Consider the following 27355-nt stretch of genomic DNA (forward strand, 5'->3'; position numbering starts at 1 on the left):
CCAGAGCATAACCCACCCTCAGGACAAAGAGTAAACAGAGAAAAACGAGGATTACCCTCACATTCTTCAGACTGCAAGTCAAGTGCTCTCTTCCCACTTCTTCTGTCTACCATAAAAGACCAAAAAATAAAAATAAAAATAATCAGAAAATCCATTTCTTTTATCCAGAGAGTTTCCATCAGTTTTAGCTGTTGGCACTGCTTGTTACAGGAGCTCACCAGTGACATGTCAAGAGAGAAAAGAAAAGAAAACCCCTCCATATGCTCTACTTCCAGGAGCTCATTTTTTCTGGTCTTTTGGAATTTTCTTTCATGGGTTTTTCTTCAGTTTCCTCTGAGGACCCTTTATGACAGCTCTCTTGGATGCCCTTTTCTGGCTTGGGGCCAAGAGAGAAAAGAGCGGGGAGCAGGGGTGAAAACTCACCCTTGTATGGATCTCTTCTCCAGGCTGGACTCTCCTCCCATTCCATCTGCTTTTATCTATTTTTCACCGTCTTCAGGTAGTTGCCTTTTGCATTTTCCCCAAAATTTTTAGTTGTAAGTGGGAGAGAGGATTTTGAGGGCTTACTCCATCTTGACTATGCCTTAGGTCCAAAGCTGCATTATTTTTAAGAGACCCAAACTGGAAACAACCCAACGTCCTTCAACATTAGAATGGACAAACTGTGACATATTTATACAATGGCATATAATATGGCAACGAGAATGAACTAGTGACATCGGCAACATGGGTGAATCTCAAGTCACTTTTGTTTAGTGCTTGAGTCTGACAGAAGCTCTATTTTTTGCCCTATTTTTAATTAAAATTAGGCAGAAGAAAACCATACGGGAGATGGTTCCATTTATATAAAGCCCAAAAATAGGTAAAACTAAATGTTAGAAGTCAGGGTGGTTCCCCCAAGGTGAAGGAAGTGGTGATTGGTAGGTGGCATTAGGAGAGCTTTTGGGGTGCTAACAGTCGATTTCTTGCCCATGCATTACATATGTAGTAATTCTGAGCTGAACATTCTGTACTTTTCTGTATTTTGTGTACCAACTTCAAAAAACATTTGAAAAATGCACTCTTCCTTCTCAAGGGAATGGACCGAATCTTAGCTTAGACTGACCTATGTACCAAGAGGATCATATGGGAAGGACTGTGGTACCTCATGGGTCACATGATAAAGGATTCTGGGCTTTGAGGACAACTGAGCCAAGGGCTCAAATATTGTCAGAGCCTTCTGTCACTACAGATGTTTCCTCCAGGAAAATATAACCACGGACTTCAGTTATTTTGATTTATTTATTCATGAGAGACACAGAGAGAGGCAGAGACACAGGCAGAAGGAGAAGCAGGCTCCATGCAGGGAGCCCGATGGGGGACTTGATCCCGGGTCTCCAGGATCAGGCCCTGGGCTGAAGGGGGCGCTAAACGGCTGAGCCACCCAGGTGTCATATATGAAGTGCAGAGATATTTGTGATGCATCTATTGTTTTGTTTGCCCAAGACTCACTTACTGGGGACAGCACCACTTTCATGGAAAATGGTCTTCCTCCCTCATTCCATCCATGTTCTCATAGGAGCTGCATGGCTTTTAATTAGCCCTGATCACTTGACCACAATTAGTCCAGAAATGGGTACCTGACTGTGTTGAGGAATCCTATTCCTAGAAGTTTTGTTCTCAGGACCAGAATCCTATTTTTGAATAGGCACGCTTGGGGTGGGGTGCAGAAATCTGTGTTTTAACAGCCAATCAGGTGATGCTGAAGATTGAGAACTCTAATCTAGATTATCTCAATTCTTTATTTGGTTGTGCCTATTATTTTTTAAAAGCTATTTTGTTTTAAAACGAATTGTATTCAATAAATACTCTCAATTCAGCTTGGTAGACTGTTGGCGGCAGGTGGGGGGGGCAGTTCGAGTGTCAATACAAGATACTATGTGAAGAACTATGATACTGGTTTGTTGAAGTTTTGGAACTAGTATTTGTATATTCTTTCTGGAACTCTTCCCCCGGCAGAATCCATCTAAATGTTGGCAGTGACCCCAGAGTTAAAAAAAATTTAGTGTCAACCACGAACATGATCCAAATTTCGTAAGACGAAAAAACAAAAGACAATATCCTCAAATTTAAGTGGCCTGATTACCTGTGGAATTAAGTGCTTTTTCTTCTTTTATATTTCTCTGGTGTTCTACAGTAAGCATAATTTTTCGTAAGAAAAACCAACATTATAAAGATACAAGCAATATATATGACAGATTTTTTTAAAATCAGCAAGAAGGGATCCCTGGGTGGCGCAGCGGTTTGGCGCCTGCCTTTGGCCCAGGGCGTGATCCTGGAGACCTGGGATCGAATCCCACGTCGGGCTCCCGGTGCATGGAGCCTGCTTCTCCCTCTGCCTGTGTCTCTGCCTCTCTCTCTTTCTCTCTCTGTGACTATAATAAATAAATAAAAATTAAAAAAAATAAATAAAATCAGCAAGAAATATCTGCAATCAGGAATGGAGAAATGTGGGTCAAGCTCTCAATATCAGTTTATGTACACCTCTGTTCAAAAGCAAATTCCTGTTGAAATATTTTCTCATCCTAAACAGAAGATTTTTTACTCTTCCATTTAGCATTTTATAAGCATGTCAGCACTTCAATATTTATTTCTGGATGGTGGGATTGCAGGACCCAAGGTGAAAAAAGTGGGATCATTTATATTTATTTTTTCAGTTTTTGAAGCAATGAGTCTCTATTACTTTCAAAATCAAATAAAGATTTTTTTGTTCTTTAAAAAGAGAAAATGCTAAGTTTAGCCAGTTTGGATAAAGAATTGGTTTAAAATTGGCATGCACTTAACAGTTTTAAACTGAGTTGTATTAAATAAAGTCCACAGTGAAATCTGTTCCATTTTCAGACTAGTAACCAGAGGACCACTTAGTCCACTCAGACTTATATTTAGGATCCTATATTTAGGATCATTAAAAATACATTAGGGGTTGCTAACTGTGGCCTCATGCTCATGTGAACATCCTGTTCACTACCTACCTCAAAGTTAGTTTCTCCATCATTTATTCTGCTTTTGTAACTCAAAGCTAAACTTTGATACAGCAAATATCTCACAAGAACCCTCATGTGGGTTTTTCCGTTGTACTGGGTATGTAAAGAATTTAAGAAAATTTCTCATTTGTTGACTTACAAGAACACTGACATTTAATTTTAAACAGTTCTTAGGGATGCCTGGGTGGCTCAGCAGTTGAGCTTCTGTCTTTGACTCAGGGCGTGATGCTGGGATTCCGGGTTGAGGCCCGCATCTGGCTCCCCGCAGGGAGCCTGCTTCTCCCTCTGTCTAGGTCTCTGCCTCTCTGTCTCTCATGAATAAATACATAAAATCTTTTTAAAAAACCAAACAAACAGTTCTTAGAAGTTTTTGGGTTGGCTTGAGGGAAAATTCAAACATGATATCATTTCTCTATGCTGTAATAATGAAACTAATTGTAATGTAAAGGACAGTAAAAACTTCCAAAAGGAATGTCGGAACCAATTAAACAGTGTATAATTCTGGATTTTTTCCCATTTATCCATAAGAGAAAAATGCACATGATTAATTAAATATATTTGGTTTGACAATGTATTAATTTTCCCTTTTGGAAACTCTTACATAATGGCTTTTTGCTTGTTTTACATATGCATTTTTTTTAATGCTTTTTAAAAGTAGGTATCAATTCACAGCAGGTGACAAGTTTCCATACCAATTTTGAGTAAACTATATACTCCAAATAATTCAAATATGAAATAACTAGGACAAGGAGAATACATCTATCCTGAAGATCAAGTTTGAAAGGGCAGTATGACTTGGGTGTGTGTGTTTAAAAACCTCAACTGAGAAATTTATTAAAACCAATTGTAGGCAAGTTGGGGTGGGAAATCTTACCATATCCAGAAATTCATAAACACTTGAAAAAACAAATATAAATTTAATGATAAACATTATGGTCAGGCTGTTTTATTAAGGAGGCAACCACACATACAAGTTCAGCTATAGAAATGTTTGCAAATCAAACTTCATGTGATCTAAAAGGACCATGCGTAATGTCAAAAATGGATGTCTGTACATTCAATAAAAATTTAAACATACATAGTCTAGATCATCCTAGAGTTATACAAATGTCTGGGGACACATATGTATCTAATTTCCTTTCAAAAAAACTCTTTTATAAAAGTGATGTATTGAGATAATTTTAAAAAGTATCTGACAATTATGAATGGTCCCCAGTTTTACAAAATGTGATTTCCAGGGAATGAAAACTGAAAAAAGTCAACTCTTCAGAGAGTGTTTTATATTATACAAACAAGTTCTGTAGAAAAATGATCCAGCAAATGCTTGAGTTAAGAATATTTATATTTTTCCAATTTTTTACACTTTTATTAACACACTTACAAAAAAATAACATTCAAACACTGAGAAAAATTAAATAACTTTGGAAGCAGAGCTCAAAGCTTTCTGCTTACATATAAGTGACAATTCTGGGCTGTTGGCACAGAAAAATAATCAACATTCATAAAACCCTTACTACTATATATCAAACATAAGTTAAAATCATAGGCACTAGTTTATCAAATCCACATTTCTTCTGTAAGACTAACCACAGTGAATCCTTAGATTTTCCCAAACAGAAAAATTGGCAATACACAAAGGCTTTCTAGTAAAAAGGCAATTTTTCTCTTTAGGAACCTAAAAGCCAATAGTCTGTGGTAGTACAACAGCAGGTAAAATAATGCTTTACCCAACTCAGATCCAAGTATGTTTTTAACAAGTGATGAAGTATTTTAATAAAAAAAAAAATACTTTTTTTTTCTGATGCAGCCATTTAAAAACAAAGTTAAATAACCTGAATACTCCGTCTGAAACAGAAAATCTAACCTAATGTAATGGGTGTTTCAAATAGAATTAAAAATTCCTTGTAATTATTAGATTGCAGCATATTTTTCTTTTGCAATGTTGCACTGAAACGGAGACCTATTTTTGTTTTGGGTATATATGGTTTTCAAAAGAGACAGTGGCTAGTTCTTTTAGATTTTTACATGAGATACCCCCCACCTGAAGCAGGTGCTTTCTTTATCTTCCTCTGAAAAGCAACATGTTCATCATCATGTGGAATTCTGGTGCCACCCTTCCCTGACCCACACCCATCACCCTCAAATTCAAGGATAAAATTTCTTCCTTGCATTATACACCAAAATACACTAGCACTGGCAGTTTAAATCTCCAGCTGCGTGTGCTAACTGAATGACTCCCTATTGATCAAGCTGATAAAAAAATACCACGGTGTCATAGCAGAATGTGGGTCGTGGCTTCAAAGATTTTGTCATTCTCTCAACCTATCAATGCTATCCTGAATATTAAGTCTCTCATTTGTCTCTCAGTTTCTTTTGCCAACTTACAGAATGTCTTTGACTAAAAGGAAATGAACTTATGTTCAAATCTCTAAAATCCTTTAGGGTAGTAACCTGATTGCCAATATTTCAGAGCCATTCAAATAAAATATTTTAAAACAGACCTCACCATGAAAAATGAGAAGTCTGCTGAAGAAAGTTTTAGTCTGGTAATTGTCTAATAAAACCAAAATAAGTGATTTCCAGGATATACTTAAGGGCCACTGGAGAGCAAGCATTTAACAGGTTAGAGTCAAACGTAGTGGGTTTCACTTGTTACCAAAAATGTAAAAATTAATGTAAGGCAGAATCCAAAGTCAAAAGGGACAGTAATTCCAAAGGAGGTTTTCTACAGTTACCTAGGTTAGAGCGGATCAATGTAAGTAGGATTCAGCAGGCTATAGCTTCCTACCACCTAACAGACCGTTGCATCAATTAACAGTAACAATACAACTGTCATTACCAGAGATTTTGTAAGTTAAGTGCATAGATTTCCCCCCTCTCTCTCATGGCATGGTTTTGTTCCAGGTTGTAAGCACTGAGGCGGTGTTGTTCGTATCAAGAAGAAAGACACTTACGACTTGCTCTTTCCTATCATGGAAACCTGCTAATAAAACACGATCTCTTAGTTCTGTAACAGATATAATAGCATGTGAAGAAGTTGGCTTCAACAGCAAAGGCTATCTTTCCTGAGCCAGGAGCTATAAAGTTTAGAAAGATTGTACAACTGATAGTAAGCCCTTTTGGCAATCAAAACAAACACACAGAAGTCCGATGTGTCAATGCAACATGGTGGATGCACGGTGTAACATTATCTGGTGGTGGTGATATATGAGCTACATCCAAAACTCAAGATTAAACAAAATGACAATTTTTCGGTTGAATCTGCAAAAATAATTTGTAGAATGCTCACAAATTTAGGTATTATGTTTGAAATCTCTAGCCTAGATTTCTTCCCACCCCCATGCTCCCTTCCATCTCAGTCTAGTTTCTTGGAGTACTAGTGAAACACTAGTGAAACGTTTTAGATAATTAGTCAGAATATTAGTTCTCATTAACACAAATATTTATTGATACTATTTATACAGTAAATTAGGTTGAATGTGAAGTTTTGGATAGCTTGAATTCACCATTTTCTTGTGCACAAAGGTATTCTCTCACTTACAAATGGGCATTTCTCTTTGGCATCCATTAGTTTTTTGCCCAGATATTGGCCTCTGTCAAATATTAAAAAAATCAACTTAGTTTCTATTAAACAAAACTAAATGTGATTCCATGAAGAGTGATTGTATGATTACCAAACACATCTGATGTTAAATGTCATTAAAGTGCTGCTTGATCATCTCTGTCAGTTTGTGCTAATTAAGACAGAGGGCTGGGATTTATAAATCCCAAGAGTCTTATCTGAACAGTCTGCATATAAAAGTTGTCTTTTAGCCTGGTGAAGGGGTATCCAAGAAGCTGTGGATCTCTGCATTCTCATCTTTGCTGGTCAGTAACAGCCATCTTTCCAACTGTCATCTTTCATGTTACCATAGGTTTTAGGAGCTGGCAAGGATCTGAAATAAAGCAATTTTATACGGTGATTTGCAAGGTTTTATGAAGTGTTACCATACAATTTCCCACATATATTAATTACTTTGCAGTGGCATCCCGATCCAATGAAGGCTGTTCCAGGGGACTACTGAGGTCAAAACTCTAAACAGCCTATTAGCACAATTTTCCCACACTTGGCATTTCCACAATCTTCAAGTTTTACTGGGCATCAGGTGACTTCACTAACAGCTTTTTTGTTAACACAGCTACTATAGTAAAAGAAAGGAAAAGAGGGCAGCCCGGGTGGCTCAGCGATTTAGCGCCACCTTCAGCCCAGGACCTGATTGATCCTGGAGACCCGGGACTGAATCCCATGTCAGGCTCCCTTGCATGGAACCTGCTTCTCCCTCTGCCCGTGTCTCTGCCTCTCTCTCTTAAAAAAAAAAAAAAAAAGAAAGAAAGAAAGAAAGGAAAAGACTGTCTCGTCTCTTCCAACAGCACAGATCACCAATCTTTTAATTACTTAATTTGAGGGGGGCAGAATTATGAACGTAAGAGTAGACACTTAGTGTCACCATCACTAGAAAGGTAAAATGGCATAGGGCTTATGTGGACTTTTAAGTCAGACATACTTAGAACTGAGGCCTTATTAGTTGTCTAATCTCAGACAATTTACTTAACCTCATTAAATTTCAATATTCTTCTCTGAAAAAGAGAGATAATAAGGATTTAATGTTTGTTATTGTAATGTTTAATGTTAATGTAAAAATTCAATAAGATACATATCAGTTATTCAGCAGAGATCACAGCAAAAGGCTGTTATATACTACTACTGAATTCAGAACTGTAATACATTTATCTTACAATGAAAGAGATATGGGTAACTCAGTTTAAGTGTTTACAAGAAGAAAGCCATTTTTTTTTTCCCATACAAATAAATATTTAAAGTTTGATTATGTTTGGACTCCTAAGTTATGGTGGTAATCACATCCTGAAAGGCAGATACTACGATTACACAGACGCATGGTTCCCAACCTGGCTGGCCTCAGAATCACCTGAAGATTCAACAAACAACAAAAAAATTATCCACAGATTTTGGCCTTCATATTAGTTATATCTGTTTCCTGGGGGGTGAAATTTAGGCCTCTACATTTATATAAATTCTACAGAAGATTCTGTGTTATAACCAAAGTCTGAAAACCACCCTCTTAGATAATACTCAGATTTGATAGCTAGAAGTTTTATCTTAAATCTCACTCTAAGTTCTAATAAGCTTATCTTTATTGAATAACATTTTCAAAATGAACAAATATCACAACCAAATTGAGTCGTTTTAACAATTTTTCCTAGGGATTCTTGCAGATGCCTGATGACATTAGGTACCCAGGCGAATTTTAGCTGAACAAAGTGGTATGATACCTTAGTGTCTTAAGTGATGATTTCTTTAAAACAACAATTTTTTTTTCCCCCAAAGTAATGTTTTATTCCAGTTCTACTTAGACTCTAATGGGAACCCATTAGGACTCTCTGGGTTTGCTACCACATGCAGTGATGAACATAATTCCAACTTACTCACTTTCCTATGCTCAAGATTGTTGAAAGAGAACATGTGTCACTTACCTGCGGACAGGCTGTGCAAGTTTGCTGCGAGGCACTGGTATACCCCCAGCAGAAGGGGCACTGGGTCTGGGCAAGCCACTTCTCATCGCGGTTGTCCCTGCAGGTCTGGTCAGAGTAGTGCTGTTGATATTGTTGGGAGGGTTTGCTGGGACTGTGTTCTGAACCAGGGGAGGCCCAGGTGAGGAGGTGGTCTGTGTGAGCTGTGTTGTTTCTTGGCTACCAGAAGAACCAGAGCCATGGTTACTAAATGCTTTTACTGGTTGCCGGAGAGCCAAAGGAGATGGTGCTGCAGGGGAGCGGAATTTGCCTGGAGAAGGTACTGCAGAATGGCAAAGAAAAATCAATGTTTTTAGTATGAACCAAGTGTAGGTGAAACCAATGCTTTGTATTACACTTGATGACTAGGCTACCAGTACATCTGTATTCATGAAAACTCACTCTACAGAAATGCAAGGAATAAAGAGTATTTCTGGGCTAACAAAACAAGATAACTGGTAAGTACTAAATACCCAAATCTTTATTCAGAGGACTGCAACTATCTTTCACAAAATGTGTCTAGGAACCCACAACACTAGAAAAGGCACTGCAGGATTCTACTTCACTGTAGCAACTAACCTGGGCCATACTGTAGAAATGAAAAAATGGTTGACTACCACATGGTTGATTAGAATTTGAAACATAATCTCTTCAAAAAAAAATACACGTAAACAGTATCAAGTATCTGGTCACTATACCTCTCAAAATCCTGTATCACTTACAGTGTAACTTAAGACTTGTAAATAAAACATTAAAAACAAAACAGCTTCTATTGTTGTACTTCACCAAGCAGAGAAGTTATAAATCTAAGGGCATATCAAGATATGTACAGAATACAGATGGTACATTCTTCTGGAATGGCAATTCTTTAAGTTAAAATTTTAACTTTTAAATTAAATACTGATATATGAAAGGATAAAATATAAAATTTGCATCAATTTTTAAGTCAAAAATAGGACTTCAAAAAAATTTTATTCTTGCAATTGTCCCTTAACGTTTGTTATAAGTTCAGATCTCCTAGGGGACAAATTCATCATCCCCTGTTTATTCGGTTTAGCTAGTCAACTCTAAAAGGGCATCAATTTTACTTTTTTCAAGTGTTTTTGGATGGCTACACACACGCACAATGTAAATAAAAAATGTACTTTGACGTGCTTATTGAACAAATAATTTGAGAAGTGAAGAAAATGGAGAGGGGGAAGATGAAAGGGAGGACTGATGAGAAGGAGACTCAGGTCACTCTATTCTCTCTCACCCTCCATTAGTTTGAGGAGGATATGACTGAAGGGAAAGCCTTGGTCCTAAGACTATAGAAATAGATTATTCTACACAACTCTATCTTCCTCACTTCTACTAATCTGTCTAAATGTTGTGGGTAACAGTAAGGTCTGACCCAGTAGCTAGTAGGAAAGGAAAGAATGGATGAATCTGGTCACTATTTTCTTCTCTCTGAAAGAAGAGAGGATAAATTTCAGCTTCTTCAAAACTCCCCAATAGGCAAAATTCCTCTCACCTTCCTTTTGATAAGATTGATGTTTCTTGCCTCCTGTTTAAGTCCCAAATGTCAGCTTTTCTGTGCTTAAGATATATTAAGCCTCAGTACTTGATGGGCTCAAATAATCTCTGCTTGGATCCAAAACTCTAGAGCCATGATTCTTATAATTGATTATGCATCAGAATCCCAAGGAGCTTTTTAAAAAAGAATACAGAAACCCAGGCACCACCTCCAGAAAGTCTAGTCTAGAATGCAACTCAGTGATTTATATTAAAGCCATCACAGGAACTTTAAGCCATGAGGGCAAAACTGGGAAGGAGTTACCTTCCTGCTGTAAACACCTATACAACTGGACAAAATATACAAAAGTTTTCGAATATTGGACAACAGGCAGTTATAGAACTATAATTCCCTAGAAAAAGAACGTAAATGTGATAAGCCCTGTGAGCACACTGGCTTTTTGGGAGGGAAGGAGATGCTTTTTGGAATACAGAACAAGAAGGAAGATCCTGAGCAGATCATAGTTATCTTGCTGAGCTGAGAAGACAACAGTTGGAATTTGAGGAGCAGAGTTATCTTAGAAGAGGGAGCTGCTCCAGATGACCTCTATAACTCAGCTGAAGTGTCTGCTTGAATCTTTGGCTAAATATTGTGCTATATATATATACCAAGTGAAGCTCCATGAGACTGACCAGAGGAAGACTGACACATTATAAACTAAACAAAGCTCACTAAAAAGCATTTGAGTCTCAACCAGTTAAAGAATCCTTGCTGAATATCCAGGGCAATCAGGAGACACTCCAAAAGGAATAACTGAGTCCTAGAATAAAGCTACTCAAAATCTATTCTAATAAAACTTAAAATAAGCCTCTAAAGCAGAGGTCACCAAACCATCACTCATAGGCAAGTTAACTGTTTTTGTAAATAAAGTTTTGTCAGAACATGGCAATACCCATGGTATTTATATATTGTCTATGGCAGTTTTCCAGCTACAAGAGAAGAGAGGAGTAGTTATAACACAGACCATATGACCCACAGTCCTAAAATATTAACTACCCGGCCCTTTAAGAAAATGTTTGTTGATCCCTGCTATCATGGACCAAACTGACCCACAAATAAATGCTTGCCACAATAAGGCTCAACACTATTTATTTATTCAGAAAGGGTGCACATGCATATGCATGTGTGTGAGTCAGAGGGAGGGAGAGAATCTTAAGCAGTCTCTACGCCTCAGTGTGGAGTCTAATGCAAAGCTCAATCAGCCCTGAGATCATGACCTGAGCTGAAATCAAGAGTTGGATGCTTAACCAACTGAGCCACCCGGGTGCTCCAAAGCCCAAAATTATTTAAAAGAAAATAACAATATCCAGCACAGAAAATACAACTTCACAACAATGTTTACTATCCAATAAAAGAACAATAGACACACAAAGAAATAGAAAGGGGCACCTGGATGGCTCAGCAGTTGAGCATCTGCCTTTGACTCAGGTCATGATCCCAGGGTCCTGGGATTGAGTCCCACATTGGGCTCCCCGCAGGGAGCCTGCTTCTCCCTGTGCCTGTGTCTCTGCCTGTCTCTGTGTATCTCATGAATAAATAAATAAAATCTTAAAAAAAAAAAAGAAATATGATAACCAAAACCAGGATAAAAATTAGTCAACACAGACAAGTCATAAGGATGACTGAATTAGCAGGTAAAGACTTTGAAAATAAATACTATATATAATATGCATAGTAGCCCAAACCAAGAGTAATATATATATATTTCTAAGGATATAAAGAAAAGTGTAAAGAGAAATAAAGTTTTTAGAAGAATTGGGCAGAATTTTTAAGATGAAAAATATATCCAAAATGCTAAGTTTACCTGATGGAAATTAAGAGCAATTTAGATGCCACAGAAGAAGCACCCGAAGATACAACATAATTACTTAAATAAAAGCATACAGAAAATAAAAAGACTCAAAAAAAAAAAAAAAAAGCCAAAAAACTTCAGTAACCTAGGTTGAGATCATACAGTCTAATATATGCAATCAGGGTCTCAGATGGAGTAGGGGTATGAGAGGGACAGAAAATATTTGAAGAGTGGTTGAAAATCATCTTCCAAATTTGGTAAAAATTATAATCTTACATATTTAAATAGTTCAAAAAACTCCAAGCACAAGTTAACACAGAGAACACCGTATCAAGGAACACTGTTGCCAAGTTTCTAAGATGAATAATAAATTTTAAAATCTTAAAGGACCTTTTCTTTTTAAACAGAGGAACCAAGATAAAGTATCACGGACTTCTCAAAAGAAATGGGGTAAACCAAAAGACAATACAGTAACATTGTTAAAGTGCTTAAAAGTCTGTTTTAAAGTTCTACATTCAAAAAATAAAGTTCTACATCCAGAAAAATTATCTTAAGTTTTTATTTCAATTTCTGTTAACATACTGTATTAGTTTCAGGTGTATAATATAGTGGTTCAACACTTCCATACATCACCCTGTGGTCATCACAAGTACACTCCTTAATCCTCATTCAACCCATCCCTCCACCTACCTCCCCTCTGGTATCACTGGTTTATTCTCATAATTAAGAGTCTATTTCTTGGTTTGTCTCTCTTTTTTGCCCCACGTTCATTTGGTTTGTTTCTTAAATTCTACATATGAGTGAAATCATATGGTATTCGTCTTTCTCTGACTTATTTCGCTTAGCATAATACTCTCTAGCTCCATCCACGATGTTGCATATGGGAAGATTTCATTCCTTTTTATGGCTAATATTCTACTGTAAATATACATACATCTTCTTTATCCATTCATCAGTCAATGGACACTGGGGCTGTTTCCATAATTTGGCTATTGTAGATAATGCTGTTATAAACACTGGAGAGCATATATTCAAAATTTCTTTTCAAAACTAAAGTCGAGGGGCACTGGGTGGCTCAGTCAGTTAAGTATCTGCCTTCGGCTCAGCTCATGATCCCAGGGTCCTGGGACTGAGCCCCCATCAGGCTCTCTGCTCAGTGGGGAGCCTGCTTCTCCCTCTCCCTCTGCCTGTTGTTCTGCCAACTTGTGTTCTGTCAAATAAATAAATAAAATCTTAAAAACAAAAATCCAAACCCTAAAGTCAAAATATAGACTTTTAAAGACAAACAAAAGCTGACAAAAGTGATTGCCAGCAGTCTTTCACTACAAGAAATGTTAAAGGAAGTTCTTCAGCACAAGGAAAATGATACCAAATGCTATCTGTATAAACCAATAGTGCCAGGAATGGTAAATATATTAGGAAATATAAAGATCATTAAAAAATAAGTTTCAAATCATTTTAAAGTTTTGCTGAAAGATAAGTTTAAAATAAAAATAAAAACATACTCTGGTGGCATCTGGGTGATAATATGGTTAAGCATCTGCCTTCAGCTCAGGTCGTGATCCTGGTCTCCCGGGATTGAGTCCTACATTGGGCTCTGTGCTCCACAGGGAGCCTACTTCTTCCTCTGCCTAGGTCTCTGCCTCTCTCATGAATAAATAAACAAAATTTAAAAAAAAATACTCTGGGATTTAATACCTATGTAGAATTAAAATAAATGACAAGTGGCACAAGGAATGGAAGTATACTGTTATGTGGTTCTTTTTTTTTTAACTTCTATTTATTTATGATAGTCACAGAGAGAGAGAGAGAGAGAGAGAGAGAGAGAGAGAGGCAGAAACACAGGCAGAGGGAGAAGCAGGCTCCATGCACTGGGAGCCCGATGTGGGATTCGATCCCAGGTCTCCAGGATCGCGCCCTGGGCCAAAGGCAGGCACCAAACTGCTGTGCCACCCAGAGATCCCTGTTATGTGGTTCTTACATGATAATGAAGTAGCCTATTACTTGAGAATAAACTAATGAGCTAAATTTGCAATAAAAAAAAATGATATATGAAAAATAAGCCAACAATAAAAATAAGATGTAATGTTAAAAGGTACTCAGCTATTCCAGAATAATAAAAGAGGAGGGAATAAAGGAACAAAGGTCTGAAAGGACAGAGAGAAAACAAACTGAAAGATGGTAGATTTTAAGCCAACCATATTGATAACTGCATTAACTCTGAATAGTAATCACTAAAATGAAAAGGTAATGATTGTTGGTACCCACAGAAAAGCCAGAGCAACATGCCATCTAAAAGAAACATTTTAGAGAGGACTTTCCAAGATGGTGGAGGAGTAGGAGACCTCAGCTTCATCAGGTCCCAGGAATTTAGTCAGACATCAAATCATTCTGAATACCTGTGAACTCAACTGGTGATCTAAGAATCGCTGCAATTCTACAAATAGAAAAGTGATCACTTTCTGCAGGAATGACAGGATGGAAAAACTCACCTCAAAAAAAAGACCTAGAGGGATACCTGGGTGGTTCAGCAGTTGGGTGTCGGCCTTTGGTTCAGGGTGTGATCCCAGGATCCAGAATCGAGTCCCACATCTGGCTCCCTGCAGGGAGCCTACTGCTCCCTCTGCCTCTCTCTCTCATGAATAAATAAGATCTTAGAGAGAGAGAGAGAGAGAGAGAGAACTAGAGGCAGTATTAACTGCCAGAAACCTAATCAGTATGGATATATGTAAGGTAAGATTATAAAGATACTATGTGGGCTTTACAAAAAAGCATAGAAGATACTAGAGAATCCCTTTCTGGAGAAATAAAAGAACTAAAATCTAATCAAGTTGAAATTTAAAAAGTCTACTAATGAGATGCAATCTAAAATGGAGGCTCTAACTGCTAGGATAAATGAGGCAAAAGAGAATTATTGATATAGAAGACAAAATGATGGAGAATAAACAAACTGAGAAAAAGAGATAAACACTATAAGATCACAAGGGGAGGATTCGAGAGATAAGTGATAACATAAAACCAAACAATATTAGAATAATTGGGATCCCAGAAGAAAAGGAAAGAGAGAGAGAGGAGCAGAAGGCATACTGGAGCAAATTATAGCTGAAAACTTCCCTAATCTGGGGAAAGAAACAGGCATTCGAGTCTAGGAGGCACAGAGAATCCCCCTCAAAGTCAATAAACATAGGTCAATACCTCAACATATACTAGTGTAGCTTGTAAATCTCAGAGACAAAGAAAATGCTGAGAGCAGCATGGGACAAGAGGTCTGTAATGTACAAGGGTAAAAACATTAGACTGGCAGCAGACCTATCCAAAAAGACCTGGCAGGCCAGAAAGGACTGGCATATATTCAGGATACTAAATGAGAAAAATATGCAGCCAAGAATACTTTATCCAGTAAGGCTGTCATTCAAATTAGAAGAAGAGATAAAAAGCTTCCAGGACAAACAGAAACTAAAAAAATTTAGGATCACTAAGCCAGACCTGCAAGAAAGGGGATCCTTTAAGCAAAGAGAGAGGTCAAAAGTAACATAGGCCAGAAAGGAACAGAGACAATATACAGAAACAGTGACTTTAGAGGTAATACAATGGCATTAAATTAATATCTTTCAATAGTTGCTTTGAATGTAAATGGGCCAAATGCTCCACCAAAAGACACAGGATATCAGACTGGATAAAAAAGCAAGACCCATCAATATGCTGTCTGCAAGAGACTCATTTTAGACACAAGGACACTTCCAGATTCAAAGAAGGAGGTGGAAAACCATTTTATCACCAATGGACATCAAAAGAAAGCTGGGGTGGCAATCTTTCTATCAGACTTTAAACCAAACACTAATAAAACATGAAAAAAGACACTATATCATAAAAAGGGTCTATCCAAAAAGAAGATCTAACAATTATAAATATTTATACTCCTAACATGGGATAAATTATATAAACCAATTATATAAGCCAATTAATAACAAAATTAAAGAAACATATTGATAATAATAGAGAGGGGGACTTTAACACCCCACTCACTGCAACGGACAGATAATCTAAGCAGAAGATCAATAAGGAAACAAGCGCTCTGAATGACAGACTGGACCAAATGGGTTTCACAGATATATTCAGAGCTATTCCACCCGAAATCAACAGCATACACATTCTTCTTGAGTGCACATGGAACGTTTTCCAGAACAGATCACATACTGGTTCACAAATCAGGTCTCAACCAGTACCAAAAGACTGAGATCATTCCCTGCATATTTTCAGACCACCGTGCTTTGAAACTTGAACTCAATCACAAAAGGAAATTTGGGAAGAACTCAGATACATGGAGGTTAGAGAGCATCCTACTGAAGAATAGATCGATGAGGAAATTAAAGAAGAATTTAAAACATTCACGGAAACAAATTAAAATGAAAATACAACTGTTCAAAACCTTTGGAATGCAGCAAAGGCAGTCCTAAGAGGGAAGCATATAGCAATATAAACCTTTCCTAAAAAACAAGATCTCAGATACACAACCTAACCTTAACACCTAAAGGAGCTAGAGAAAGAACAGCAATGAAAGCCTAAACCCAGCAGGAAAAGAGAATTAATAAAGATTAGAGCAGAAATCAATGAAATAGAAACCAAAAGAACAGCAGAATAGATGAACGAAACAAGGAGCTGGTTCTTTAAAAGAATTAATAAGATGGATAAGCCCCTGGCTAGGCTTATCTAAAAGAAGAGAAAGGACCCAAATAAATAAAATCATGAATGAAAGAGGAGCACAACCAACACCAAAGAAATACAAACAATTTTAAGAACATATTATAAGCAACTATAAGCCAACAAATTAGGCAACTGGAAGAAATGGATACATTCCTGGAGACGTATAAACTACCAAAACTGAAACAGGAAGAAATAGAAAACCTGAACAGACCCATAACCAGCAAGGAAATTGAAGCAGTAATCAAATCTCTCCCAACCAAAAAGAGTTCAAGGCCCAATAGCCTCCCAGGGGATTTCTACCATACATTTAAAGAATTCATACCTATTCTTCTGAAGCTGTTTCAAAAAACAGAAATGGAAGGAACATTTCCAAACACTCTCCATGAGGCCAGCATTACCTTGATCCCCCAACCAGACAAAGACCACACCTAAAAGGAGAATTTCAGACCAGTGTCCCTGATGAACTTGGATGCAAAAATTCTCACCAAGATACTAGCTAATACAGGGGTTCCTGGGTGGCTCAAGTAGGTTAAGTGGTGCCTTTGGCTGGGGTCATGATCTCAGGGTCTTGGGATTGAGCCCTGACTCATGCTCCCTGCTCAGTGGAGAGCCTTCTTCTCCCTCTCCCCCTCCCCCTGCTTGTGTGCTCTCTCAGGTAAGCAAATAAAATTATAAATAAATAGATAAGCAGACAGACAGATGCCAGCCAATATGATCCTACAGTACATTAAAAGAATTAATGTACCAAGACCAAGTGGGATTTATTCCTGGGCTGCAAGGATGGTATAACATCCACCCATCAATCAATCAATGGGATACACTGCATTAATAAAAGAAAGGACAAGAGGGATCCCTGGGTGGCACACCGGTTTAGCGCCTGCCTTTGGCCCAGGGTGCGATCCTGGAGACACGGGATCGAATCCCATGTCGGGCTCCCAGTGCATGGAGCCTGCTTCTCCCTCTGCCTATGTCTTTGCCTCCCCCCCCCCCCGCCACCGTGTGACTATCATAAATAAATAAAAATTAAAAAAAAAAAAGAAAGAACATGAACCATATGATCCTCTCAACAGACGCAGAAAAAGCATTTGACAAAGTACAGCATTTTTTCTGGGTTAAAATTCCTCAAAATGTAGGAACAGGAAATATATACCTCAATATCACGAAAGCCATATTGACAAAGCCCACAGCAAACATCATTCTCAATAGGGAAAATATTGAGAGCTTTTCCCCTAAGGCCAGGAACATGATAGGCATATCACTCTTACCACCATTGTTCATCATAGTACTGGAAGTCCTAGCCTCAGTAATCAGACAACAAAAAGAAATAAGAAGGCATCCAAATTGGCAAAGATGACGACTAACTCTCACTCTTTGCAGATGACATGATACTCGGTGTGGAAAACCCAAAAGACTCCATCCTAAAATTGCTAAAACTCATACAGGAATTCAACAAAGTGGCAGGATAGAAAAATCAATGCACAGAAATCAGTTGTGTTTCTATACACTAACAAGGAGACTGAAGAAAGGGAAACCAAGGAATTGATCCAATTTACAATAGCACCAAAAAACATAAAACACAAAGAAATGGATAAACATTCCATGCTCATGGATTGGAAGAAAAAATATTGATAAAATGTCTATGCTACCAAGAGCAATCTATACATTCAGGGCAATTCCTATCAAAATACCATGGAGTTTTTTCATAGACCTGAACAAAAAATCCTAAAATTTGTATGGAACTAGAAAAGACACCAAATAGCCAAAGGAATGCTGAAAAAGAAAACCAAAGCTGGTGGTATCACACTCCCGGACTTCAAGTTGCATTACAAAGCTGTAATCATCAAGACAGTATGGTACTGGCATGAAAACAGACATACAGATTAATGGAACAGAATAGAGAACCCAGAAATGGATCTTAGCAGGAAAGAGTATCCAATAGAAAATAGTCTCTTCAACAAATGGTGTTGGGAAAATTGGACAGCCACAGAAGAATGAAACTAGTCCATTTTCTTATACTATACAGAAAAATAGACTCAAAATGGATGAAAAACCTAAATATGAGACAGAAATCCATCAAAATCCTAGAGGGGAACACAGGTAGCAATCTGTGTGATGTTGGCCGCAGCAACTTCTTGTTTAAGAAGTAAGGTAAGAGAAACAAAGGTAAAAATGAACTACTGGGACTTCATAAAGATAAAAAGCTTTTGCACAGCAAAGGAAATAGTTGACAAAACCAAAAGACAACCAAGAGAATGGGAGAAGATATTTGCAAATGTCTTATCAGATAAAGGGATAGGACCCAAAAATCTATAAAGACCTTATCAAACTCAACACCCAAAGAATAATCCAATCAAGAAATGGGGAGAAGACATGAACAGACATTTCTCCAAAGATGACACACATGACCAACAGACACATGAAAAAAATGCTTAGCATCACTTGGCATCAGGGAAATACAAATCAAAAACCACAATGAGATACCACCTCACATCACACAGAATAGTCAAAATTAACAAGCCAGGAAATGCCAGATGTTGGCCAAGGATGCAGAGAATGGGGAGCCCCCTTACACTGTTGGTGGGAATGCAAGCTGGTGTAGCCACTCTGGAAAACAGCACGGAGGTTCCTCAGAAAGTTGAAAATAGAGCTACCCTATGACCCAGCAACTGCACTAGTAGGTATTTAACTCAAAGATACAAATGTAGTGATCCAAAGGGGCACCTGCACCCTAATGTTTATGGAAGCAGTGTCCACAACAGCCAAAGTATGGAAAGAGCCCAGATGTCCATCAATAGATGAATGGATAAAGAAGATATGGTATTAAAAAAAGAAGATATGCCATATATATATATAGAATGAAATACTACTTAGCCATCAAAACCAGAATTCTTGCCATTTGCAATGATGTGGATGGAACTAGAGGGTATTATGCTAAGTGAAATAAGTCAACAGAGAAAGACAATTATCATGTAAGATCTTACATGTGGAATTTAAGAAACAAAACAGAGGATCATAAAGGAAGGGAGGGGAAAATAAAATGACAAAATCAGAGAGGGAGACAACCCAAAGAGAAACTCAATCACAGGAAACAAACTGAGGGTTGCTGGAGGGGAGGTGGGTGGGAGAATAGGGTAACTGGGTGATGGGTGTTAAGGAAGGTATGTGATATAATGAGCACTGGGTGTTAGATGAGACTGAAGAATCACTGAACTCTACCTCTGAAACTAATAATATATGTTAATTGAATTTAAATAAAAATAAATAAATAAAAACACATTTTAGTCAGAAAAACACAGGTTTAAAATAAAAGGACAGAAAAAGATACAACATACAAAACCAATCATGAAAAAGCTGAAATGTCTATAAAATCAGAAAAAATTATTACGAGAGATAAGAATTCATATGTTAAAGCAGCCGATTCAGAAAAGAATGTAAGAATTCCAACTGTTTGTATCCAAAAACAGATGTACAAAACACATGAAACAAACTGACACAACTGAAAGCCGAGGGGAAACAAGTCTACAATTAGATATTTCAACACTATTCCTTCTCAGTAACTGATAAAATAGGTAGAAAATCAGAAAGGACAGAGACACACACCACCATTAGATTGGCTGGACATTTAGAGAACACTCCACTCAACTGATCACAGTTCAAACTTTCATCAGTAGGTGAGTAAACAAATACCTCAATATCACGAAAGCCATATTGACAAAGCCCACAGCAAACATCATTCTCAATAGGTGTGGTGTATCCAGACAATAAAGTATTACTCAGCAATAAAAGGAAGTAAACTGCTGATACAATAAGGATGACTCTAAAAATTATGCTCAGTGAATTAAGTGCCAGACATGAAAGAGCACATATTGAAAGACTCTATTTATATAAAATTCCAGAAAAGGCAACTCTATGGTAACAGAAAGCAGGTCACATATTTGCTTGAGGTTGAAAGACAGACTAGGAAGGAGTACTTTTGGGGATGATGGATATGTTCTATGACTTTACTATACTGGTGATTACATGAACGTGTGTGTGTTTAAAGATTTATTTATGTTAGAGAGACAGAGAGAGAGTGAACACAGCAGTGAGAGGCAGAGGAAGAGAAAAACTCCAAGCAGACACCAAGTTGAGTGCAGAGCCTGATGGGAGGTTGGATCTCAAGACTCTGAGATCACAACCTGAGCCAAAAGCAAGAGTTGGTCACCCAACCAACTGTGCTACCCAGGTGCATCATGAGTGTGAATTTTTGCTGAAATTCAAACTCTGTGTTTAAAATTCCAATTGAATACACAGTTGATGTTAAAAAAACAAAAACAAAAACAAAAACAACAACAAAAAAACCCTCCATAGGTGACTCTATAGTAGAGCCAAGGCAGAGAATAATGGCTCTCAACTCAATCATATCCTGGTCCTCAACAATTGTTAGTCTCCTCTGGTAGAAAGCTGAAGATATCCACAGGCCCTGAGTACTACTGAATTGCAAATTCCATGATCTTCACAGATTATTTTTTTTTACCTTACATAATCTGTATTCCCTTTTCTATAGATGACTACAAATATATCTTCACAACTCCATTCACTACACCCAGCCTTTGTCTCCCTTGCCAGACCAGTCTCTACCCAAGTTGTTACAGTGGCTTCCTGGAGGTTTCCTGGTTAATCAAGGGTCCATAGCACTAATCTAGCCTCTTCATGAGGGTGGGGTCTGGACCTCCTCCTTCTAGTACCAACTCCAAAAAAGGCCATCTTCAGTCCTAGCTTTTTCCATATTGGGTAGTCTTTCCTTTTGTTTTGGTAGGAACACAGTTTTCACATAGGAGCAAGAACAGTAAAGTTCAGAGGATCATAAGCTTCAAAGAGTATTCTGGAAAAGTCTAGGGAGTTGGGGAAAAATGGCAATGAGGTCAGATTAAGAGATCCACTAAGACATTGTAAATGACAATCTCTTAGATGAGGAATGACGGAAGAATCCTAGGCTTCCTTCTTATGGTGACTTATGTAAAGCACATGGTGAAATCAGGCATTTACACTAATGAGGCTAAGAGTGTTTCATTTCTACGTGATAGCCTTACAAATACTGGAATATATCTATAATGTCTTGAATGTCTTACCCAAATATTATCTTGAAAATAGGCTTTATGAAAGGCATCTTTTCCTCTGGAAAGACTTCTGACCACCCTTTAAACTATTAACAGTACTACCAGGGAAATGACTGTCTCCTGAAATTTTTTAAAAATGTGACTCTAAGACTTCCACTTGGGAAAATGGGACAGATGTATTTTTCCCTATTTCACCCACTTATGTATAATTTTTTTTTATTTTTTTTAAATTTTTATTTATATTTATGTTAGTCACACACAAAGAAAGAGAGAGGCAGAGACACAGGCAGAGGGAGAAGCAGGCTCCATGCACCGGGAGCCCAACGTGGGATTCAATCCCGGGTCTCCAGGATCGCGCCCTGGGCCAAAGGCAGGCGCCAAACCGCTGCGCCACCCAGGGATCCCTTAAGTATAATTTAAAACCCTGGGCATGATATACAAAACAGACATAAAATTCTGATGTGGAGAGGAAAAAGGAAGACTGCCTAGGGACGTTACAACCTAAGGGATGACATGATAATGAGTTGCTAGGTTTTTCTTCTTGTTACATATATTCCAAATTGGAGCTGAAGAAACTGGAAACCTGAAAAAGCCATCAGGTATGACAGAGAAAAAAAAAAAAAAAAAGTCTGCTCTCTCTAGCCAAAGAACTAGGAAAGAAAATTTTCAGATAATTATTCTATTCTAGCCAAACACCACAGAAACACTATAGTCCTACTCTCACCCACATGAGTAAGGGCTGGCTGATGGGATGCCCAGACTCCTGTTTTTGTGATGTTTAACAAGGTGCCCTAATATCTTCTCTAGGAAGGTGTCAGAGAAGACAGTAATTAGATGTTCTTTACTCTCGTCATGGGTTGGTGCCAGAGAAGATCCAGTAGAGAGTCAGGACTTTGATGACTGCTCACTTAGTGGTATCAAGACCACCTCCACCACAGTGTGAGTGGAGACCAAGTGGGGAGCCAGAAACCCCACCTCCACCACCTGGCCCCTTTCCCTTGGATGCCAACAGAGACTGAGTAGAAAACCTGGGCTTCTATTCCCATGTATCAGTAATGAAATGCCCCCAAGCCTCATCTACCAAATGCCTGAGTGGTGTCAGAGAAAGACACAAGCAGCCAGAAAAAAAACAAAATTAGAACAGTATCAAAGTATCAAACAGACCAATCTCTCTCATGAATGTAGACATAAAACTCCTTAATAAATTACTAACAAATAGAACTCAGTGATATACATACATATATAAATCATATACCATGATCAAATGGGGATTATTCTAGGATGCAAAATTGGTTCAAAATTTGAAAATCAATGTCATCCACCACAGCAACAGGCTAAAGGAAAGTCATATGATCACACCTATGGATGCAAAAAAGCATCAAAATTCAACACATATTCACAATAAAACTTTTGAGAAAAACAGGAATGGGGGAACCTGAGCTTGATAAAGAACATTTACAAAAATATAACCTTATACCTAATGGTGAAAGAATGCTTCCCCTCTAAGATAGGAACAAAGCAAAAATACATGCTCTTACCACTTATTCATAGTGCTGGAAGTTCTAGTCAGTGCAAGAAAGAAAATAAAAATAAAAGGCATCTAGATTAGAAAGAAACTGTCTTCTTGATTGTTACATCAAAAATCCGAAGGAAGCCACATAAACACACACAAAACCCAACTTCTAGAAATACTGAGTTCAGCGAATTCACAAGATAGAAGATTAACACATAACTATTTCTATATAGTAGTAATGAATGTACAGAAATAAAAAAATTCAACACCATTTGTACTGCTCCCCTAAAAGAGAAATCTATAGATGTAATTCTAATAAATATCACAGGTTAGCTGTGAAAATCAAATAAGTAACGTATAAATAGTTGGTACATGTATAATATATTTTTTTTTTTTTTGGTACATGTATAATATTATGCAAACTATAAGGCATACTACCACCTGTGCCTTCCTTATCTAAGGAATACTGGAGCCTTTCAGCCTGTTGCAGCTGAGTTCTCTGGAGAGATATTCAACAATGCTACTCAAGACAGTTATCTCCTAGGCCGTCTTTATAAATTAACTAAACCATAGGGATTAATTAGGCTTTACTGACCAAATTAATTATGACAGTAGGTTATAATTTTTCTTTTCCTTGTTTTAAAGATTTTTTTAATTTATTCATGAGAGACAGAGAGAGAGAGGCAGAGACATAGGGAGGGAGAAGCAGGCTCCTTGTGGGGAGCCCAATGTGGGACTCAATCCCAGGACCCCGGGCTAACGACCCGAGCCAAAGGCAGATACTCAACCACTGAGCCACCCAGGCACCTCGGTCATAATTTTTCTTTACTCATTCTGGATACCGAGAATTACACTTAAATCGAGGCATAAAATGAAGCTGTGCTATCTACTCTGAGCAAGAATCAGAATTCTAATGATAAAACTGACATGACTAAGAATGCTAACCTTGGTGTCTAAGTTAAGTCACCTCTGAAATGAAATGATAGGGGATATGAGGATTCCTATTTTTAAAACATTCATTTTTGTCTTTTAACAAGCATTTAATAAAAATGGTAAGTTTTCTAACTGAAATTTAGAAAATACAATAGGCACTTTAGAATGAGAAAAACTGAGTAAACTATACTGTTTTTAGGCTGATAAATATTCAGAGAATGTTTTATAAATAATATATCTCAAATGTACATAGCAGTATGGAAAAAAATAGATACTTCAAATGGTGGTCTTCACAGTGATATGTCCAAACTATAAATTCTATTAACTGTATAATTGTTTAAAACATATAAATATCAAATATATAGTATACAATAAAAATATACACATTGCCAAATACTGGCCACTGTGGCCAATGGGGGAAAACATTTATTAAAATAGATATGCCATTCAATTATTTAGCAAAGACTATTTTTTTTAAAGATTTTATTTATTCATGAGAGACAGAGAGAGAGAGAGGCAGAGACACAGGCAGAGGGAGAAGCAGGCTCCATGTAGGGAGCCTGATGTGGGACTTGATCCCGGGACTCCAGGATTATGCCCTGGGCCAGTGGCAGACGCTAAACTGCTGAGCCCCCAGGAATCCCCTATTAAAAAGATTAAGAACAAAAATACTTGTCTACTCTCCTTTACTACAGTAAGTTACATGATCCCAGTTACTTAGTGAGGTCTACACACATCAAGGATAGTAACAGGTTACTGACATAATAAAGACTTAAAAATAATTCCTTGTTATTAAAGATGGCAAGGATGATGTAAATATGATTCTCTCATTAGAGTCAAAAGACCTTGCTACAAGAGTTATTAGTGATTATCTACGTCAACCTTTTCACTGTGCAGAGAAAAAAAAACTGTCACAATTACAGAGATCAACTGAGCAAACAAGAAAATCAGAACCTGAACCTACATCTCCTGATTCCCAGACTGGTATTCTTTACTGGGAAAGTGAAACACCTCTGGGAGTAGAAATTAAAATGTTATTTTCACCAGTTTATTTTCAACTAGACTTAGAATGTTTGTGAGGCTACTACCCTAGGCAGGTTTCATAATACAGGATACCAAGGTCTATTAAATTTGTGAAGACTGACAAGTAATCACACAAAAAAATTAAAAAGACAAGGAAGCCTTTGATTTCTTCTTGCATTACTATACATGACTCGCTGTTATTTTCATAAGCACACAGTTATCATGAGATTAAACATATGAGGCAGAAGACACCCCCTGGGAATGGTCTTCACTATAGTTTTTCTTCCTTACATACAAAAAGATTGGTAGATATGAATAAATAAGCTACCAGCAAATCCTGCAGCATTAACAGCATTTTCAAAATAGGCAAAAAGTGATAACAATGCAAATGCTCATGACTGAGAAATGGATAAACAAAATTTGGTATATCTATACACTGAATACTGTATCACAACAAAAAGGAACAAAGTACTAACATGTGCTGTAATAGGACGAACTTTTGGAAACACTATGCCAAACCAGGCACAAAGATCAATATTATAGGATTCCATTTACATGAAATGCCAGAAGCATAGCAAAACCAGAGACAGAAAGATTAGTAGTTGCCAGGGGGTGGAAGGAGTGGGAAATGGGTTATGGGAGTGATGAAAATCTCTAACATCAAAATAATTGCTCAGCTCTGTAAATATACTAAGGAACACTGACTTGTACACTTTAAAAGGATGATTTTTATAAGTAGGGAAGAAAAGCAAAGGTAAGAAATCTCAGAAAATAAGCAGTCATATTTTTTAAGCTTCCCAAAACAGAAGAAGGATCTCTACAGACACAAAATTAGAAGATCTTAAATCAAGTTCCCTTACCAAATGTTTAGAAAAACCAATTCCAAAGAAAAATGCGTAATAGAGAAGGAATGAGGCCAAATCCTACATGAAGTTACTATTAAGAAAGGAGCAGAATAACATTTCTAATAATGGTAAAACCTTGCCAGAAATCATGTCCACTATGCACACACATACAAAAGATGAAACTTTATAATATTTCAAATCCTAAAAACATTCAAGAAGATGATAAAAGTATGAAAGAACATCATAAATTAGAATGGGAAGCACCTCAAAAATGAGGTGATGGAACAGAGAAAAGAACTGGACCTAAATCATTCTAAAATGAAGTCTAAGATAGAAAGAACACCAGAGTTACCACACATAATAGATAATGCTTTAAGAGAAATAGAAAATGAAAAAATGAAATAGAAAATGAAACTTTTACAGAGCAAAAAGAAATGAAGAAATACAAAAAAGGATTCAAGGGAAGGTAATTGATACAGAAGACAGGTAAGGAATATCCAACAATGGTGCAATAGGAGCCCCCACAAAAAAGAAAGTGAAAGCAAGAGAACAGAATACTAAAAACCATGATTCAAAACAATTCGTCTGACATTTTAAATTATGTGCAACTCCACACTGAAAGAACACACTACATATCTGGGGAAATCAACTCAGAATGACCAACATTAAGATATATTCTCAGGGGATCCCTGGGTGGCTCAGTGGTTTGGCGCCTGCCTTCAGCCTAAGGCGTGGTCCTGGAGTCCAGGGATCGAGTCCCGCATTGGACTCCCTGCATGGAGCCTGCGTCTCTGCCCCTCTCTCTCTGTGTGTCTCTCATGAATAAATAAAATCTTTTTTTTTTTTTTTTAAGATATATTCTTGTAAGTTATTGACCTTTAGAGGCACCTAAATGGCCCAGTTAGTTAAGTGGCTGACTCCTGATTTTGGCTTGGGCCATGATCTTGGGGTCCTGGAATTGTGCCCCGCATTGGGCTCTGCACACAGCAGGAAGTCTGCTTCAGGATTCTCTACCCTCCTCCTACTTCCTCGCTCTCTAAAATCCAAGGGGCTCCTAGGTTAAGCATCTGCCTTTGGCTCAGGTCATGATCCTAGGGTCCTGAGACCGAATCTCACGTTGGGATCCCTGGTTAGCAGGGAGTTTGCTTCTCCTTCTCCCTCTGCCTTTCTCCCCCTGCTTGTGCTCTTTCTCTCAAATAAATAAATAAAGTCTTTAAAATAAATCTTAAAAAAAAATAAATTATTAAACTTTAAAGAAAAAGAAAACATCCTTTGGACATCCAGATCAAAAACCAAATGA

General features: G+C 37.5%; 1 protein-coding gene across 3 annotated transcripts in view; it reads right to left on the bottom strand.

Moving 5' to 3' along the window:
• Positions 1-3920: 3920 nt before the first annotated feature.
• SLAIN2 (SLAIN motif family member 2) overlaps positions 3921-27355 on the bottom strand; it is a 76514-nt gene continuing 53079 nt past the window's right edge. For all 3 annotated transcript variants that reach the window (XM_026016502.2, XM_026016503.2, XM_072749046.1), the window contains 2 exons: positions 8556-8874; positions 3921-6958 (listed from right to left, as the gene is read on the bottom strand). In XM_026016502.2, coding sequence (XP_025872287.1) covers positions 6892-6958; positions 8556-8874 — 386 coding nt within the window. In that variant the 3' untranslated portion in view covers positions 3921-6891. The remainder of the gene's footprint in view (positions 6959-8555; positions 8875-27355) is intronic.

Source organism: Vulpes vulpes, chromosome 2 (genome assembly GCF_048418805.1).
Source record: "Vulpes vulpes isolate BD-2025 chromosome 2, VulVul3, whole genome shotgun sequence".
Taxonomy (NCBI): Eukaryota; Metazoa; Chordata; class Mammalia; order Carnivora; family Canidae; genus Vulpes; species Vulpes vulpes.